At 36.5% G+C, this 18,207-nt stretch overlaps 1 protein-coding gene across 3 annotated transcripts in view; it reads right to left on the reverse strand.

Annotated features, from left to right (window-relative positions):
- The window catches only part of LOC127523379 (piezo-type mechanosensitive ion channel component 2), a 102,700-nt gene that overhangs the window by 8,961 nt on the left and 75,532 nt on the right, over positions 1-18,207 (reverse strand). For all 3 annotated transcript variants that reach the window (XM_051914020.1, XM_051914029.1, XM_051914011.1), the window contains 17 exons: positions 17,365-17,479; positions 17,214-17,282; positions 16,959-17,125; positions 15,563-15,741; positions 15,151-15,324; positions 13,645-14,244; positions 12,101-12,359; positions 11,739-11,921; positions 8,336-8,624; positions 7,466-7,598; positions 6,265-6,412; positions 5,833-6,044; positions 5,365-5,523; positions 5,026-5,173; positions 2,063-2,251; positions 1,737-1,826; positions 1,224-1,390 (listed from right to left, as the gene is read on the reverse strand). In XM_051914020.1, coding sequence (XP_051769980.1) covers positions 1,224-1,390; positions 1,737-1,826; positions 2,063-2,251; positions 5,026-5,173; positions 5,365-5,523; positions 5,833-6,044; positions 6,265-6,412; positions 7,466-7,598; positions 8,336-8,624; positions 11,739-11,921; positions 12,101-12,359; positions 13,645-14,244; positions 15,151-15,324; positions 15,563-15,741; positions 16,959-17,125; positions 17,214-17,282; positions 17,365-17,479 — 3,281 coding nt within the window. The remainder of the gene's footprint in view (positions 1-1,223; positions 1,391-1,736; positions 1,827-2,062; positions 2,252-5,025; positions 5,174-5,364; positions 5,524-5,832; positions 6,045-6,264; positions 6,413-7,465; positions 7,599-8,335; positions 8,625-11,738; positions 11,922-12,100; positions 12,360-13,644; positions 14,245-15,150; positions 15,325-15,562; positions 15,742-16,958; positions 17,126-17,213; positions 17,283-17,364; positions 17,480-18,207) is intronic.

An 18,207-nucleotide genomic window follows, 5' to 3' on the forward strand; every position in this document is an offset into this window, starting at 1 on the left:
CAAATCGATTAACTGTTTTATCCAAATCCACATGCATGGACTGTTCAGTGTTCAGTACTGCAATGTCCGAGTCTCTCCTGTTTCATGATGTTTCTCATGTGTTTTCAGTCGGTGCAATCAAGAAACGTTTACTAGACTGTGGACTAGCTTTGACTCTCTGAACAGTGGCCACGCAGCCAAATTTTTATGACCATGGACGGTGCGCGTGTGCATGCGCCGAACGCGTCTTTCCGTGCTCATGGGCAAAGGAGTATGTTTGAAAGGCTTGCGCGCTCATGGGCAAAGGAGTATCTTTGAAAGGCTCTCGCGCTCAGGGGGCAAAGGAGTATCTCTGAAAGGCCCGTGCGCTCATGGGGAAAAGGAGTGTGTTTGAAAGGCTCGCGCACTCATGGGGAAAAGTAGTATCTTTGAAAGGCTTGCGCGCTCATGGGCAAAGGAGTATCTTTGAAAGGCTCTCGCGCTCAGGGGGCAAAAGAGTATCTATGAAAGGCCCGCGTGCTCATGGGGAAAAGGAGTATGTTTGAAAGGCCCGCGCGCTCATGGGGAAAAGGAGTATCTTTGAAAGACTCGCGTGCTCAGGGGGCAAAGGAGTATCTTTGAAAGGCTCGCGTGCTCAGGGGGCAAAGGAGTATCTTTGAAAGACTTGCGCGCTCAACTGTGTGCGAGACGGAGGGGAACGTAGGAAATGAAGTAGCCTATACCCGAGCCTTAACCGCTCCAAATTAGTGGACTGGAGCTGATGGATCACATCGGGAAAAATATGTATATACTAATGAGAATATATATATATATATATATATATATATATATATATATATATATATATATATATATATATATATATATTCATTACTATATTTTTATATATATATATATTCTCATTACTATATATTATGATTTTATTTGTTGTACTGCCTTTAATTTATGCTGATTGTAAAAAATCATTACAGTAATGTGAATCTAGTAATAATTGTGAAGAATTAGAACTATACATATTCACTATAGTTGCCCGGGTGTTCTATAGACCTTATGTAGCCCCGCCCCCTTTCGGCACTATGTTTTGATATATTTTAAAATATCTTTATATTTATATAAATAATATTGATTAAATATAATATAATTTTATATCCAAAATGGACATGTTGCTGTGAGATTTACCCATCAGTCACTAGCAGACCAGGTTATATTAAGTGTTCTGTGTAAGCTGTGATGTTGAACTCTACCTCTGTATGGACCAGGCCATGGTGAGAGGGAAATTATCCCCATCAAGCATTTTAATGAGGTTCTCTTTGCTCGGGGGGCTGATGGTCCAGAGCGAGTTGGAACTTCCTTCTAGTTGTGCTATTCTCAAATCCTCAGGAGTATAAGACTCCAGGAACTGCATGGCATTCTGCAGGAGACACAAGCGTCTACTTTCAAACAATCAGGGATGCACAATTTATCAGTATCAGGCAATATTAGCTTTTTGTCACAATGAAAAATAAAAAAATCTTAAAGGCATTACAAAATAAGTTTCATTTTATCTATGCAAAATATAATTTCATATTTTTATGTTGATTATTCAGTGAAATGTAAAATTAAAACAACAGTATTGGTCATTATTATGGGCCTCAACAATCAGCTATCTGATTTTTGTATCTAAATTTTTGTATATCAGGTGCATCACAAAAAAACATGCTCATGTCATAAAAATACAAAGGAACCACTATGATTTGATAACAGAAACAGATCCTTACTGCAGAGCTGTATTTTTTTGTGAAGTCTTCAAACTGTTTGTGATTGACACTTATTATATTGTTCTGCTGGGCGCTCATTGTGAAGATCGGCTGGAAAACAGAATGCAACAAACATAAGAACAGAAAAAAGCCAAGTTGATTATCATATGATAAGCACCCTGAGATTTGTTTTTGAGTTTTGATTTGTTTGCATTTCACAAGAGATCTCAACAATGTCTCAAATTGTGTTCAGATTTGCCAAGATACCAAAGTCTGCAATAAAGTCTAAAATTACTAAAACTAAAACAGAAAGAAAGAAAGCTGTGTGAAGCTTAATTGAAAAAAACCTGAAGTCCTCCGAGCGTGAGCGTAACGGACACGTCCAGCGGACTGTTGACCACTCCTGCCACAGATTTGACCAGAGACATGAAGAGCAGCGGGAACCAAACGATGCAAATCAGAAGCATCACGATCATGCCGCCCATTCCATACTTCACAACCTTCTTCTTCTTCTGCCCGCGCGGCTGAGGGTTTCGCTGCAACATGACACAAACAACTGGTTAGGATGCTGCCTTACACCCACATGATCTGCTTGCAGTACAAATGAGGTATTTTTTCAGTGCCCAAGTTAAAGGGATAGTTCACCCAAGAATGAAAATTTTGTTATCATTTACTTACCCTCAAGTTGTTCCAAACTTGTATACATTTCTTTGTTCTGGTGAACAACAAGGAAGATATTTGGAAAAATGTTTGTAATCAAGCAGATCTCACTCTCTTGGACTAACATACTATGGTAGTCCATGGGGGGCAAGATCTGCTTGGTTACAAACATTCTTCCAAATATCTTCCTTTGTGTTCAATGTGTTGCAGTAAAGGTGCAGATGCAGCTGTGCAGTCTATTTTTGCTGTGGTGCATGTGCTTTAAAGGGGTGGTTGATTATGATTTCACTTTTTTAACTTTAGTTAGTGTGTAATGTTGCTGTTTGAACATAAACAGCATCTGCAAAGTTACGACGCTCAAAGTTCAATGCAAAGGGAGAAATTTTCTTTTACAGAAATTGCTTTTTAAGGACTACAACAAATGGCTGGTAGGGACTACAACAAGATTCTTCCTGGGTTGGATACATCACAAACCCCAAAAATGTACAAAAACCCTGCCCCCGAGAACACACAACAAAGGGGGTGAGGCCATGTTGGGCTGCTTTAGAGAAGAGGAAGAGTTGTTGTAGTAGAGTGTTGTTGTCATGCCATCATTTTACGCCGGACTGCTTCACAAACGAGGGTCAATTCAACGCTGGATTTGCACAAAAGATTAACATGACGACACATGCTAGTGGATGAGTTGAATTAACTCCATAGTAGGCATGTGACGGTATCAAATTTTCATGTTGCGATTAATTGCAGAAGCTTTTATCACGGTATATGGTATTATCACGATATTGAAATAAGTTGCAAAAAAAAAAAAAGTGTTGTCATAGTATAACAGCTTTAAGAACTTTTTTGTAATAACAAAAAGAACTCTGAATGTTTAAATACAATAATACAATACACAAAAAATATATAAAGTAAAATTTTCAAACAGATTAAAGTGCAAAAGAATTAGGCTATAAAGAACAACAGGTAACACTTTACAATAAGGTCTCATAATTTAACGCATTAACTAAAACTGAGCAATAGCTACATTTGTTACAGAAAGTATTATTTTTTGTTAATGTTAGTTAAGAAATACAACTAATTGTTAGTTTTATCACTGTTTAATGTTATTAAACAGTAACTAAGAAATTAACATTAACTAAGAATAATTAATGCTTTATAAGTATTTTTTATTGTCAGTTTGGTAATAATGAATTAACATGTTAACAAATTAAGCCATATGTCTCAAAGTTTTACTGAACAATAACAAATAATCAGAACATTTCTAATCATTAGGGCATGTTGTAGTCCAGATTAAAATATAAAAATGTTTAAGTAAATAACCTATTAAGTCTATAAGAATTAAGTATTTGTTGCTGTGATGAACAACATTGAGATTACAAAAAAAATCGCTGGCTGTTTGAAGCATTTTAAAAACTTCACTAGCGCAGTTGCTTTGTTTGCGGGGTTTCCGGGGTAACCGCTGCATTCTGCTGTTCCATCAGCGCCCTCTGCTGTCAGAGAGTGAACGTGCACTTTCATTCAGCGCGTCTCCTTCACTCGTTCCGCCATGTGCTTCTCATGCACGTTGGGCTTGTTTACATCTGAGCGCGTGTCACTTTGAGCGGTGTTGTGCATTTTATACGGTTGGAGAAAGTATTCTTAAATGCATTATAAAAATTTTAATAATTGGTAATAAATTATTATTTACGGTATTTTGAAGTGCCCATGATAACAATATTGTGCATATTCATTACCATGATATATCGCATTAGCGAATATCAGCACATGTCTACTCCACAGCAACTACATAAATTTATCCACTAACCATTCAGAAATGTCCAGTTTCATTCTAAAAGTTGTAACTTCTTCCTGAGTCTCTCCATCAGTGTCTGACTCCGGTTTGAACAATGTAAGGCTGAACACCGTTACTGACAATCCTCATTTTGACTGCGTGAGATTCTCCAGCTTTGTTGTTGTTGAGCAATGAAAGCGTGAGCTGTTTAAGCTCCGCCCTCTTCTGGAAAGGGGGCCGGGAGCAGAAGCTCATTTGCATTTAAAGGGACACACACAAAAACAGCCTGTTTTTGCTCACACCCAAATAGGGGCAAATTTGAGAAGCTATAATAAATGATCTGTGGGGTATTTTGAGCTGAAACCTCACATTCTGTGGACACCAGAGACTTATATTACATCTTGTGAAAAGGGGCATTATAGGTCCTCTTTAATTAAACTGATAGCGCATTTTTCAAGGTCAAAATTAAAATGTACCATAGAATGCATATAATTAAAGTCGAGTGTTGTTTAAGACAACTTGGTAAATGAAATCAAACTGCACCATACTTCACATTTGGAAAAACAAAGCAACATAATGGATAAAACTTGTCTCGTGTCGTGGAGGCAGAAAAACAAAGTTCCGTATGACCAACAGAATGAAGATTTAAATGCAAAAGAAAAGGCACGGGAGGGAGTTTCCTTTGCTCCTTGTGAGGACGTTAAGATTTAATCGAACATGTTTGTTATACTACCTTTTCACGCAAGATAAAGTACCGCATGTTTAAATGTTTTGGCACTTGTTTGAGTAACTTAATATATAAATCTACAAGTAATGAAATGAATGGATTTTGGACTAAGCAGATTTGTTGAAAAAATAAAGTTTATATATAACCTCTCTTACCTTCTCAGACTCCCTCCAGCATTTGAGGATGAAGATGTGTGCGTAGATGTCCTCCACACAGATCCAGCTAGACAAGCTGAGCGTCGTGTCCGTCCACACCCAGTCCATCACGGCTCGCAACTCCGTCAAGAACGGGATCAGACGAAACCTTGAACATTAAACACACTTACTAAATAGGTGTATCCGTTATGTATAGAGACCGACTTGTTTTCTTTTAAAAAAAGAGTAGTCGACTGACCACTATCGGTAGGTTTCTGTGTTTTTTTATAGATTGTGTCATTCCACGTAAACATACAGTTAATTACATACAACATCACCCTATAAACTGCTGTTTCTCACCCCTGGAAGAGGAAGAGGTTGAGGTAGTTGTAGCTCTTGGTGAGGAAGTTTCCCAGTATGCGAGTCGGATATCCACATCGAATCTGATATGCTGACAGGCCGAAGTAAATGCATTTCACAAAGTACCACAACTGAGCGACAGTGTTCTGACTGAAGCGCCTGCACAGAGGAGATGAAACATGCGTTAGAACATTTACAGTACAGTACATTACTTGCAGTACTGGCTCACTTTCAATTCAACAGTGTGAATTTGAATTGTCCATCTATCCATCCATCCATATATAGTTTGTCTTTTGATGAAAATATCCTTTTGCTAATGAAAATAGCATTTTTTGTTAATAAAATGCAAAATTATGTCAAACTGTAACAGACCAAACTTGAACCATTAAAAAAAAAAAAAAAATCTAACTCAAATTCAAATTTCAGTTCTGTGTCCTAATTGGAGTGGAATTCCCAGCATTCCTTTACCTCTCTGTGATTCCTGGTAGGATAAAAAACATCCAGAAATGGATGCCAAACACCAGGACAACCTGGAAAATCACTTTTCCCGTCACTGTCTTGCGGAGGTACAAAGCGCGATCCACCACCATTGTGCCGAACTGAATGAGAACCATGACGAGGAACGGCCCGGGAACTTGGTCTTCTGACAGGGAGGACGTGATATCACCTCCCTGATGTTTCTGTGAGCCAGAGAAAACAAACATCAACAGCATTTCAAGAAGAACCGAGGCTTGTTTATTTTAAGAGTAAATTTAGAAGAGAAAAGGGCAGATCTGAAACCTTTCTATTACCTGCATGCATAATTACTTTTTATTAAAATAATTTTCATTTACTGTCCTCAATACTCTTTTTTTTTATATATATATATACTTCTATTTCATAACATAATTTAAAATTTACCCCAAATGCCCAGAAGCCAAAGACAATAATGATAAAATCAACGGTGTCTGCTAGAAACATGAAGACGTAAACATCTGTCACGGCGTTGTACTCGGGATGGATCAGGTTATAGTAGAACTGACGGATAGGCTGATAGATCTTGACCAATCTGAAGAGAGAAGATAAACAGAGACTAAATATAGATATATAAAATATTTTTAGATATATTTTATTTTAAAGAGACTAATAAAATATATTAGAAATATTAGGATAAAGAATGAAAGAGTGCACATCAATCAGCCAAAACTGTCTGTCAGCATGAAATGTCATTCATAACCCATTTCATTTCCATAAATGTAAAGTGATCTACCAGCTGGATTGCCCACGATCTCCACCAGAGGGCACTCCTCCTTTGCTTTCCCATCATGAACTACATTTCCCATAACCCACTGCCTGGACTCATTATGGTCTGATTAATTCCATCTGTGTGATTAACTCGTTTGTGTTTGCCTTTATAAGCTCTGTGTTTTCACTCACTCATTGCAAAGTATTGTATGTGTTACACTGCATTTCTGAACGCTATTTCTGGTTTTCTGTGTCATGGTTTTGATCTTCTGCTTGTCTTCCTGGATTTCCCTGTTTGCCTGTGTCTTGGACTATTATCTGGATTGTTTGCCCTGTGGTTTTGACCCTATGCCTGTTATATGGATTACAATTGTGGATTACCCTCAACAGAGCTGCTTTTGGATCTTCAACGCAAGTCTCAGAGTAGTACGTAACAGAGCAGCAATTATTTTTTATCCAATGGGAATTGATTGGATTGTTTAAAGTGTAAGGGCCCTATGAAATCCATTTTAGGTTTTCCTTAATTCCATTTAGTTTTTTACCCAAATTTCGTGTATTTCATTCAATTTCTGGATTCAGTTTTAATGGTTTAACTTTAGATAACCAAAAAGGATGTCTAATCAATTGAATTCATAAAACTTTAATTTAATAATTTATTAAATTTTAACCACAATAGTGCCTTATGAAATGTTTTATTTTTTCAGAAATTTGGTGTTTTCGGTTTGGTAATCAAATGAATGCATAAAACTTTAACAATTTAATTAATCTTTTAAAATGTAAATCAAATGAAATTTAAACAATAGGTAGAAAGGAAAAGTTGCTTTAGAGGTGGGGAAAATCAGGTCCATTTGAATTCTTTTCCCACACACACACTCACTTTCTGAGCAGGTAAACCTTTGCTTTGATGAGCTGCTCTCGGACCTTCTCCATAATCATTTCTTTCCGGCTCTTCTGTGGCACTTCTGGCTCACTGTTTTCTCTACGAATGCTATTCCGTGTGCTCGTGCTGCCTGTGAAACAAACCAGCAACCAAACGTCACCACAATTAACCCCAGAATAACTACAAAGATAACACTGGCTAACAAAATAGCCTGTTACTTTCACTGGTCTGTCCAAAAAGATGACCTTGTCCAACCAGATTCATGATGTGTAACCCCAGCAGTGCTTGCATAAGGAAAACTGTTGTTAGTAACACAATCTATTAGATTAAACGTTTTGGGTAATCTGACTACTTTCTGATTTCTTTTTATCTAACTTACCTATCACATAGATTTAAACTATTTTTGTACCATTTTAATAGCATGTTTTTATATAATTTAATCATAAAAATGTAAAATATAAGTCACCACTGGTGCTCCTCAGGGTTCTGTCTTGGGCCCTTTTCTATTCATTATTTACTTACTTTCTCTTGGTTATATTTTTAGGAAACATGGCATTAGAAATCCCATCCATGTGTGGAAACAGATCAGACCTGTTCTATTTCTTAAAGTTATCACAAAAGTGTGTTTGTGAACATAAGCAGAGTAAACAACAAATTCACAAAACTAAAACTAACTTTACCCTGCTAATGCGGTCGGTTTGGCATGTATGTGTGGATTACTTTATGAAATGAAAGACAAAAGCCTTCCAAAGACTAAAACATGGTTAAATGACTCGCTGATTGATAATTCAAATAACAGTTTACACTGCACAGTAATGTTTTTAACACAAGACTCCTTAAAAGTGAAATGATTTCTTTAAATCTCACCGCGTTTGGAGCGCACAGATGAGCGTCGGGAGGGGTGAGATCCGCCGCTGGTGCTCTGCCGCCGCAGATAAGGCCGATGCTCAGGATAACGCACTTGCATGAGCACCTGGGATGAGTCCATGGACATGCCGAAGTTCACGGACTTCAGCGAGTACGCTGGAGAACTCTTCTTCTCTTCCTCAGCTGGAATCATGACCGCCATCTTCCCCTCGTCCACAGGCTCGTCCTGATGAAGACATGCATCTTTTTGGGACATTTTAGGGTCTTCCTCATCCCAGAGACCGTGACACTGAGCCAAAGAGAGAGAGATGGTACACTAAATGAGATTAACTGGATGCATTGAAGCCATTGTGATGGTCTTTGGTTAGGAAAACAAACTGGAAATGGAAACAGTGCTTCACCCGAGACTCATTTATTTGAACATTTAATCAAAGTTGTAATGTAAATAAAAGGCACTTTCCACAAATGGGATAAAAATTCATGTACTATCTCTTTAAACAATAATCTCACATTTTTCATCTAAGATCCCATCTAGAGATTAGGTTTGTTAGATAAAACTATCTACTAGTTGAAAGTTTGGACATACTTGACTGAATTTGTTTCTCATGATCTTAACAACCTTTTTGAACCATCATCTTCTTAAATGCTTTACAACAAAATCACAAAATCATGGCTTTAAAACTGATTCTTCAGGGTTGCAAAAATAATTGCAAACCTCATATAAAATATTTTATCTAAAATGCTTGTATACCATTTAGTTTGATCAGCTGAGAGGTGTACAAACACCAATTTCTGAAGGCTAAGCAGCTTCTCTTGTTGGGTTGCACACATCTTTACAAACAGCGTTTTCATAAAATCAAACAAGTAAAATGTTTAAGCTTGTCTTTGCACTTTTGTACCTAGTAATATCACAAAAACAGTGCCTGTAAAAATACTGAAAACTATAATGTTCTTTTACTATAATGTTCAATGTATCTTTTACTATAATGTTCACTGATGAATTTTTCACAGTAAGGAACATTTAGTATACGTAAATTCTAATTCTTCTCCCACACACACTCACTTTTTAAAGCGAGTAAACCTTTGCTTTTGATTTTAAAGGGGTCATGACATGAGAAATCAAATTTTCCTTGAGCTTTTGACATATAAGAGGTCATCATACTATAAGAATATCCTGTAAGTTTTAGAGCTGAAAACTTCCTTGTTAGTCCAATAAAAGCTTTAATTGACACCAGACCCAGAAAACGACAGGATTTACAAAGTGGGGACGTCAAAGGGCAGCAAGCACCTCCTCTGCAGAACAAGATCAACGCCTACCTCATCCCTGCCTGTATAGCCCCGCCCACCGAATCGCGCATAAGTAACATATGTGGTGCTAAACCAGATCGAGCTACCAAGCAATAAACATGCCGTTGAGGATTACAAAATATTGTGCAGTGCCTGGACTCGACAGTAATGCGACAACATGTAAGTAACTGTTCATTCTAATGCCTGATCTGATATGTAATGATTCATGTACCGTCAGATGCTCTTTGTCTGTGTGTCAGTAAATCAAAACAGTGACTAAACGTTAAATTGCGTTGTTTCTCATAGTAGGAGGAAAATAATCTGTTATTTAACGGTGATTAAATTATATTAAGAAAGCTCAAAGAAAGCCCCTTTGTAATCGTTGGAGCAGCGCGTGCTGAAGCTGTCAATCAAACAGCGAGTTTATCAGTGACTGACGTGCAAAACTCCCGTTTTATTCAACGAATCTTTTAGTTATATTGCGTTTGCACTGTTAGTGAAGATGAAAGCATTTGTTAGTGTAGAAATTGAGTTGCAATGACGAGATCACTGCTTTCATGCGCTCAACATTGTCTGTGATCGGCTACAATGTTCATCTCTGCAACCTTTCATGCCACGATCTAAATATAATGCAACACTTTTCACGATTAGTTAACCTTAGAGCTGTAATAGTAAAAACGTGCTAAAAGAGAGAGTAATACTTGGATATTTAGATATGCAAAGATGTTAGCCAATCACAGCAGTGGGCTTTTACACTGAAGTCTCACAGCAGACACGCCCCTTAAAACGGAGCGTTCAAACCAGAGGCTAAAATCAGGGTAGAAAAAATGCCTTTTATTCATGAATTATGACAATTTTGGATGTAAAAAGCATACTAACATTATAAGTGCACCCCAGGAAACATTATAAAACAATAAACCAACGCAGTTCATGACCCCTTTAAGAATTAAAATGGACTTGATTTACTACTACCTTTACTAAATTTTCCTTATTGTGAAAGATTTGTCAGTGCACATTATAGTAAAAAAAAAAAAAAGAAACAAAATCATTACAATGTTATAATTATAAAATGTATAATTTCCCCCATTATAGGTCTCAGATTGGTTTTGATTTTTTTTTTTTTTACAGGCACTGTTTTGTGGTGTTAGTTTACCCTAGTGAAAAGTGCAATGTCATGCTGAAGCTGAAGCTTTTTACTTGTGTTTGATTTTATGTAATAATCTGAAACCTGGAGAGGAGAGGAACCTTAAACATTAGGAATTGATTTTAAAATCCATTTTATGGTTGTCAAAGCTCTCAACAGTCTAGTGGCTTCGTTTAGATCTCATAATGTCTGGTAAATTATGTTTCCAGCCGTACCTTGGCATCCTCTAAGCTGCTGAACATCTCAAAGCTAAAGCAAAAAACAGGCGAAGCAAGCTTTATTTATTCTGAACAAGACTTTGAACTTTGGAAATCAACCAGTGTGCAGATCTTAAAGATCAAATAAATATGCTAAATTATACCATGGTCTGTCTGAATACTCGATTCTGGTTGGCTGGAAGGCGTGCTCTCTCTCTCTCAATAATTTATTCAAATAAATTCTATAATTCATTAATTTAGATCAATCTTACCGCACAACTTTATCTCTGATTCAAAGTGGGAATGCTAGTTCTAACGAGCCGTAACTTTTTAAAATAACCATAATTTTTACTTTTCCAGTCAAATATTGCGCAGCAAACATCAATAATAGCTTTAAGTTGTCAGTGCTGGCAAATGACCATGGTATAAGCGGGATAGTCCATGGCTAGCTGTGTTAAATGATTTGAATCCTGGTGGTTCTTTGCCTCCATGTCGAGCATTAAAATCGTTTAATGCACAGCTAGACTTAGATTATCCCTTACATATACTATACTAATAAAATATAATTATTTAGCTTTTTTATTTGCATGCATTCTGCATTTATATTTGCATATGCTAACCAGACCTATTCTGCCCAGTACACAAGACATTTTTATTTATTTTAAATAAAGCATATTTTTCGAAAAGGTCAAAAGGTTTGTTAGTGCTACTGTCTTTAACAAGTCAAGCATCACTGCTATTAGATGAACATTATGTGGCAAATAAGAGTAAGAACCTTTAGTATGGATCTGTGGAAAAACAGCATCAGCAGCTGCAGCAGGTCATAGAGCACGTATCCGTCTTTCTTCTCTATACCGAGGATGTTGGGCGGATGGTACGGCTTCGACCTGCTGAGTTCCACGTTCTGATTGAATGGGAAAAAGCTAAACTGGAAGAAGTACTTGATGACGATGGTGACCTGGAGGAAATAAAAACACATTTACAAATTATTTAAAATGAATTAGTATCTATAGTCTAAAATGAGCATATTTGTAAATGTGCACATACATATATAATTGGGCCTGCACAGAATCTATGCATACAAGATTCAATACAGAAGTCATTTCTACAGCATTTAACCTAAAACAAAACCCTGACCTCTGTGTACACGATGGCCGTCATCCAGAAACGCTTGCTGGGCCGAGGAACAGAGAGCATGGCCCACAGGAAGATGAGGATGGGCAGCACCAGCGTTGCCATGGAAGCCGAGATCATGTGGTTGAGGATGATGACCAGGTAACAGACCATCTCAGAGTGTGCCACCAGCAGGTTATAGAGAGCATAACACAGCTGCAGGCCCAGTGGCTGGGATTTATAGAAACTCTCAGAGTTCTCCAGCTCCTCATCGTAGAACATTCTGGATAACAGTGGGAAAACAGACATTAAATGACCATATGTAGCTGGTCACATACCTATTAATCATACCTATAATACCTACTGTGTACTAGTTTTGCTGGTGAGAGGATGTAGTATGTACTGTGGCAGTGTTGTTATACAAACTGAAACTGAAACTATTAAAAACATTTTTGTTAATTGAAATAAAGCTAACAATAAAGTATAAATAATAAAATAACATCAAATATTATAATAAATATTAAGGATATAACGATATAATATTATATTACGATATATATTATATAAAAACATAACTGTATACAAAACTTAAACTTATTTCAGTTAGTTTCAAAGGCAATAATTTTGATTTAGTTTAAGTTCTAGAAATACTAACTGAAATTACACACCTATCTGGAAATATATTTTAGAAAACAAAATAAAAAAATAAAATGACAAAAGCACATAGCAAAATCACTAAAAATTATACTAAAATTAAAATAAAAATTGAAAATATTAATTCATTTCAAATTATTAATAAAACTATAATGGTGTTACAATTCCTGTCTCATTTCCCCTGTCTTGTGTTAAAGGACATTTTGGAATGTAGGAATCTTATTTTGGAAGTGTATTTTTGTTCCTATTGTTCCTGCTGTTTGACTTCCTGTGATTAGTTCCTGTTTTCTTTGTTTCCTTGTTTGTTCCCATAGTTAGTCTCTATAGTAACTCATTACTCACACCTGTTCCTTGTTCCAGCTCTTGTTATCTTGTGAATGTAAACCCCAGTGTTTCCTCTGTTCTTGGTGTTGTACTTTATGGTTGTATTGTGTGCGTTGTGTACAGTTCAGTTTTGCCTGCCTTGCCCTATGTCTGTTTTTCCTTCGTCTCATTTGTCTGGATTTATTTTTGTTATGTTTTGTTAACAAATGCCTTTTAGCTGTATTTAGATTCTACTCTCCCTCATTTCTGAACAACCCCACGTTAAAAATAGTATATAAATAATACTAAAATAACACTGGCATGTAATAAGATTAGGGCTGTTGACGTTAACTCGTTAACGTATCCGATTAATTCAAAATCCTTAACGCGTTAAAATAATTTCATGATGGGTGCGCGATTAATCGTGATTAATCGAACAAAAGAGTGTGATTAATCACGATTAAAACATTTTTTATCTATTGATAGCCCTAACTAAGATATTATGTCAGTATTAGGATTTTCTACCACATTTATGCCACTTCTTGATACAACAGACCCTTTTTAAATAGGCCGTCATGTAATCAGGACAAAACCTATGCAAAATGACTCACTTGTTGAGCAGCAATTCGCTGGCGGTCAGATCGGTGGTCGTGGAGGGCAGCAGAGGGTCGTCCAGATCGGATCTGCTGTCGGGTGTCATTACCATCAACCGTTTATCACTGTCACTTTCGTCGCTCACAGAGAGACGGTCGAAGCTCACGGCTTTGCTGTAGCTGGGCGGCACGTCAGCGTCTGAGGTGTTGGGCACGTCTGTGTCTGGAGTAATAAGCTGCCCACTGATCACATCTGTTTGCACGTTCTCCGGTCCTGATGATTCATCTTCGTCCTGTTGGATAGGCTGTTCTCCCTCCTCATCTTCAGTAACACACTGCTCTTCCTTTAGGTGCTCCTCACTCTCCAGCTGAGGAACCTGAACATCTTCGACTGCTTCCTCTGGATCTACCAAATCCCATTGGACTTCCTCTTCCACTGCCGTCTCTTCCAGCATCACTTCCTCATTATCTGCTTCCTCAGGTTTGTCCTCACTGGCTCGGCGCCCCGGCTCTGCTGTTTCCTTTTTGTCCTTCACCTGGTCTCGCTCGTCCTCAGCCTCGTCTATCGTATCGTTGGTGCCTTGTCGAGAGAACAGTGTTACGCACTGAGTGGCTTCACTGGAAAACAACAACAAAAAAACAACACAAACAGGAAACAAGTTGAATTGGAAACAGCATCATATTACAATCACTATAAACATATCAATCTATTAACTATGGAACAATCTCTGCAGACGTTTTGACATATTGGCTTTGAATAACAAAATTTCCTGTAGTGCTGTATAATGGGAAAAAAAAAATACACAAATAGATCATTTACTTTGTCTTCCCAAAATCTATATTTAACACTGAAATGTCCTTGCTTTTTTAGAATTTTATTCATGTTTAGAGGTTAATTGATGTCCGATACGTCCGAAATGTCCAATAACTGATATGCAGAACCAGTTATTTTACAGTATTTATTTCTGCTTACTGACACAATAATGCTTAATATTATACTACAATAATAAAAAATTGTATGTAAATTTTATATGTATTATGTATATTTTTAAAGAAAAAATACATGTATTATTTTAATAATATTAATAACATAATATAATTAATAATAATACTTGTGTGTGTGTGTGTGTGTGTGTGTCAAATCAATTAATCGTCATTAATCACATCTAACATACGTCTGTTTACATAATGTGTATATGCAATATTATAGTTATATATATGTGAATTTGTATGTGTATATATATATATATATATTAATAATAATAATAATAATAATTTAACTACAGTATTACTATCATTATAATTAAAAAATAAATCATTATATTTATATTATTCATACTGTATAAATAAACAGATTTAAAAACACAATGTTGGGTGCTTTTCTTCAGAGTTCCACAAGATCATTAGTAGTAGTCAAAATAAAGACAATAAATAAATAAAATAAAAAATATATAAAATAATAAAGTCTGATGGGAGTGTGGAGGGTGAGGATGAATGTGATGAAGATGATAATGAGTTCAGCACCTGGATATGACGCTGCTTCCGCTGTCCGCCGAGGAGTTGGACATGTCCAAGCCGTACATTTTGCGCAGTTTGGGACGAGCCCGTTCACTGGTTTTGGGAATATTCTGAGGCATGTCGTCCAAGTCGTCCAAGGTGGACTGGCGGGAAAACAGCATGGTGGCTTCCGTGTATGCGCTGATGGATGGACAGATGGACAGATGAGTGGAAATATAATGCAATGAAAAAGATGAAGGAAAAGTCTCCTGATTCTCAGATGTTGCTCCTGAGAAAAAAAACTTTAATTGTGCTTGTCATGAAAATGTCACAATGCAAAAAAATAAATTCTTTTGAATCTGGGATGAAATACAATACACCTATATATTTTTTGAGTTTTGTGATTCAACCTAAAATAATATTAGTCACGGATGAACACCTGGACATGCTGTCTCTGGAGGCGAAGGAATCCAGACTGTGTCCGACCCGTCTGCGGCGGGCTCTGTATGAGCCCGAATCCTCCTCGCTGATCCGGTCCAGTCCAGATTCACGAGATCCAGTCAGTTTCATCTGCTTCTGGTAGTACACATGGATGCTCTCACGGGACGGCACGTTTCCCTGCAGAACAAAGAATACAGCGGATCAGTTCTAGACTGATACCAGCTAGGCTGATTCATTAAAATTTTGGATTATTCTAAAAAAAACGTGTTTCACCTCGGTTCCAAAAGGTACCAATGCATTTTAGGTACAAATATTATAAATATTAAATTTAACGTTGAATTAGTTTCAGCAAATTTTTGCAATCAATTTCCATCATTAAATTATATTATATACAGTGATAGACCAATATAGTGCGTGCAGAATTATTAGGCATGTTGATTTTCTGATCGTATTTTTTTCCAGGCACATCTTATCAATTCCAAACCACATTAATCCTAATAACTACTATTAATTTTGCATTTAATCATTATTAAGTGATATATAATTGTTCATGAAGGCTGGAAATGAAAAACGCCTTGTATTCAGGTGTGCATAATTATTAGGTACGTTTTCTTTTACAGATAAAATGAGCCAAAAAAGAAATTTAACTCAGACTGAAAAGTCAAAGATTACTAAATACGTACCCTGAAGTCCATTTTGCAGAGATGGACTAAAAACATACTCCCAAAATTTGCTGCCAGATTCTAGAAGATAAATTCTTCAAACAGTGGTACAAGAGGATGTGGTGCTGGTCCTTCCAGAGTCACTCTCAATCTGTCTGTCTATAAAGCCTATAAAAATGGTGGTGCTGGAGACTAAAGGGTTCCTGATGGTTTCACACTTAATTCTTCACCTTAATTCTTAATTCTTTTGCAGTTAACATGTGTCTTTTCTTTTACCTGTTTTTGTCTGGCCCTGCTGACCCAGTGAGCGTTTTGCTGTCCAATGGTCATGCTTTAACCGCAATTTCTAGTATTGCATTAGTACTTCATCCTTCTCATGAGCATTTAATAATTTTTGACTTTTCAGTCTGAGTTAAATCTCTTTTTTGCCTCATTTTATCTGTAAAAGAAAATGTACCTAATAATGATGCATACCTGAATACAAGGCGTTTTTCATTTCCAGCCTTCATGAACAATTATATAACACTTCTAAATGATTAAATGCAAAATTAATAGTAGTTATTAAGATTAATGTGGTTTGGAATTGGTAAGATGTGCCTGGAAAAAAAAATATGATCAGAAAATCAATGTGCCTAATGATTCTGCACACACACACACACACACTATATATATATATATATATATATATATATATATATATATATAAAATAGGTAGAACCATTTGCAGAGAACCTTTTTGACTTCTCTGGTCAGCATGCAGCGCTCAATGCGCAGGACGGTGGAGATGTCGATGTATTCTCTGCAGATGGAGTTCAGCCACTTGGTGATGCTCTCGACAGTGGTCAGAAACAGCACCCAGGTGAACTTGATGATGTTGAAGACCCTCTTGATGATGTTGTCTACAGGAAGTAGAAAGTTACGTTTAAGTTTTGATGTTTGTCTAAAGTTTATATGAACTGGTAAAATGAACGTGTGCCATGAACACACCTGGTCCGTCCGTTTTCTCTTCCTCTGAACTCTGACGTTCTTCTTCACCAATCTCTATTGCCACATGACCTACACACAGGAAGTTGCTTGTCCATTAAGACAAACTTTACAATTATGGCCACAAATTTACAGATGTTAAAAAGTGCTGTACCTTCTTTTTTGTCTTTTCTGTGTCTGCGGCCGTATCGCTTCCAGAAATAACGGCTCCCTTTGCCTCTTTCCTTCAGGGCTGTTTTAGAGTCAGTGATCCAGGTATGATACACAAACTACGAAGCAACATCAATATAAATTCATCCATTAATGAACAGTATAGTGCTGCACGAGGACATAAATACACAAACATGTTCAGCCATTTCAGGAAACCAGTCGAAATTTAACCCATGATTCAAGTTTCAATGCAATGAATTTTGATCATGAATTTGTATTTTGTCCCTTGAAAAGGCTGAATTTGACTTGGATAGACAAGCACATCCACACACTGCATACAAACAACTGTTTTCAATCTGAATTTTCCAAATCTTTGAAAAACCATTTACATTTTTGACTTGCACATACATGGATATTGATGTGTATTTATTTAATTATCAGATTAAATTGAGTTCTTTGAATCCAGGTTACACAAGAAAATGGAAAATTCAAAGACAGCAACTGTTTTTTGCTCCATTAATATCAGAATGATTCGTATTCAGTGTGAACGCTTTGTGTAAAATCATGGTTTGATGTCTTTTGTGGTCTATTTCTTAAATGCAATGGAGCAAATCACATCATTTACTAGCAACAAAATTAAATTATAACATTTTACAAAAAGGTTCCAATTGTTAACTTTAGTTAACTACATTAAATTAACAATGAATAAATTAAGAAAGTACTTCTAAAGCATTTATTAATTTTAGGTAATGTTAATTTTGGCATTTACTAATACATTATTAAAATCAAAGTTGTATCTGTTAATATCATTTAATAGACCTGAGCTGACATGAACTAACAACGGACA

This window comes from Ctenopharyngodon idella, chromosome 2, assembly GCF_019924925.1.
Source record: "Ctenopharyngodon idella isolate HZGC_01 chromosome 2, HZGC01, whole genome shotgun sequence".
Classification (NCBI taxonomy): Eukaryota; Metazoa; Chordata; class Actinopteri; order Cypriniformes; family Xenocyprididae; genus Ctenopharyngodon; species Ctenopharyngodon idella.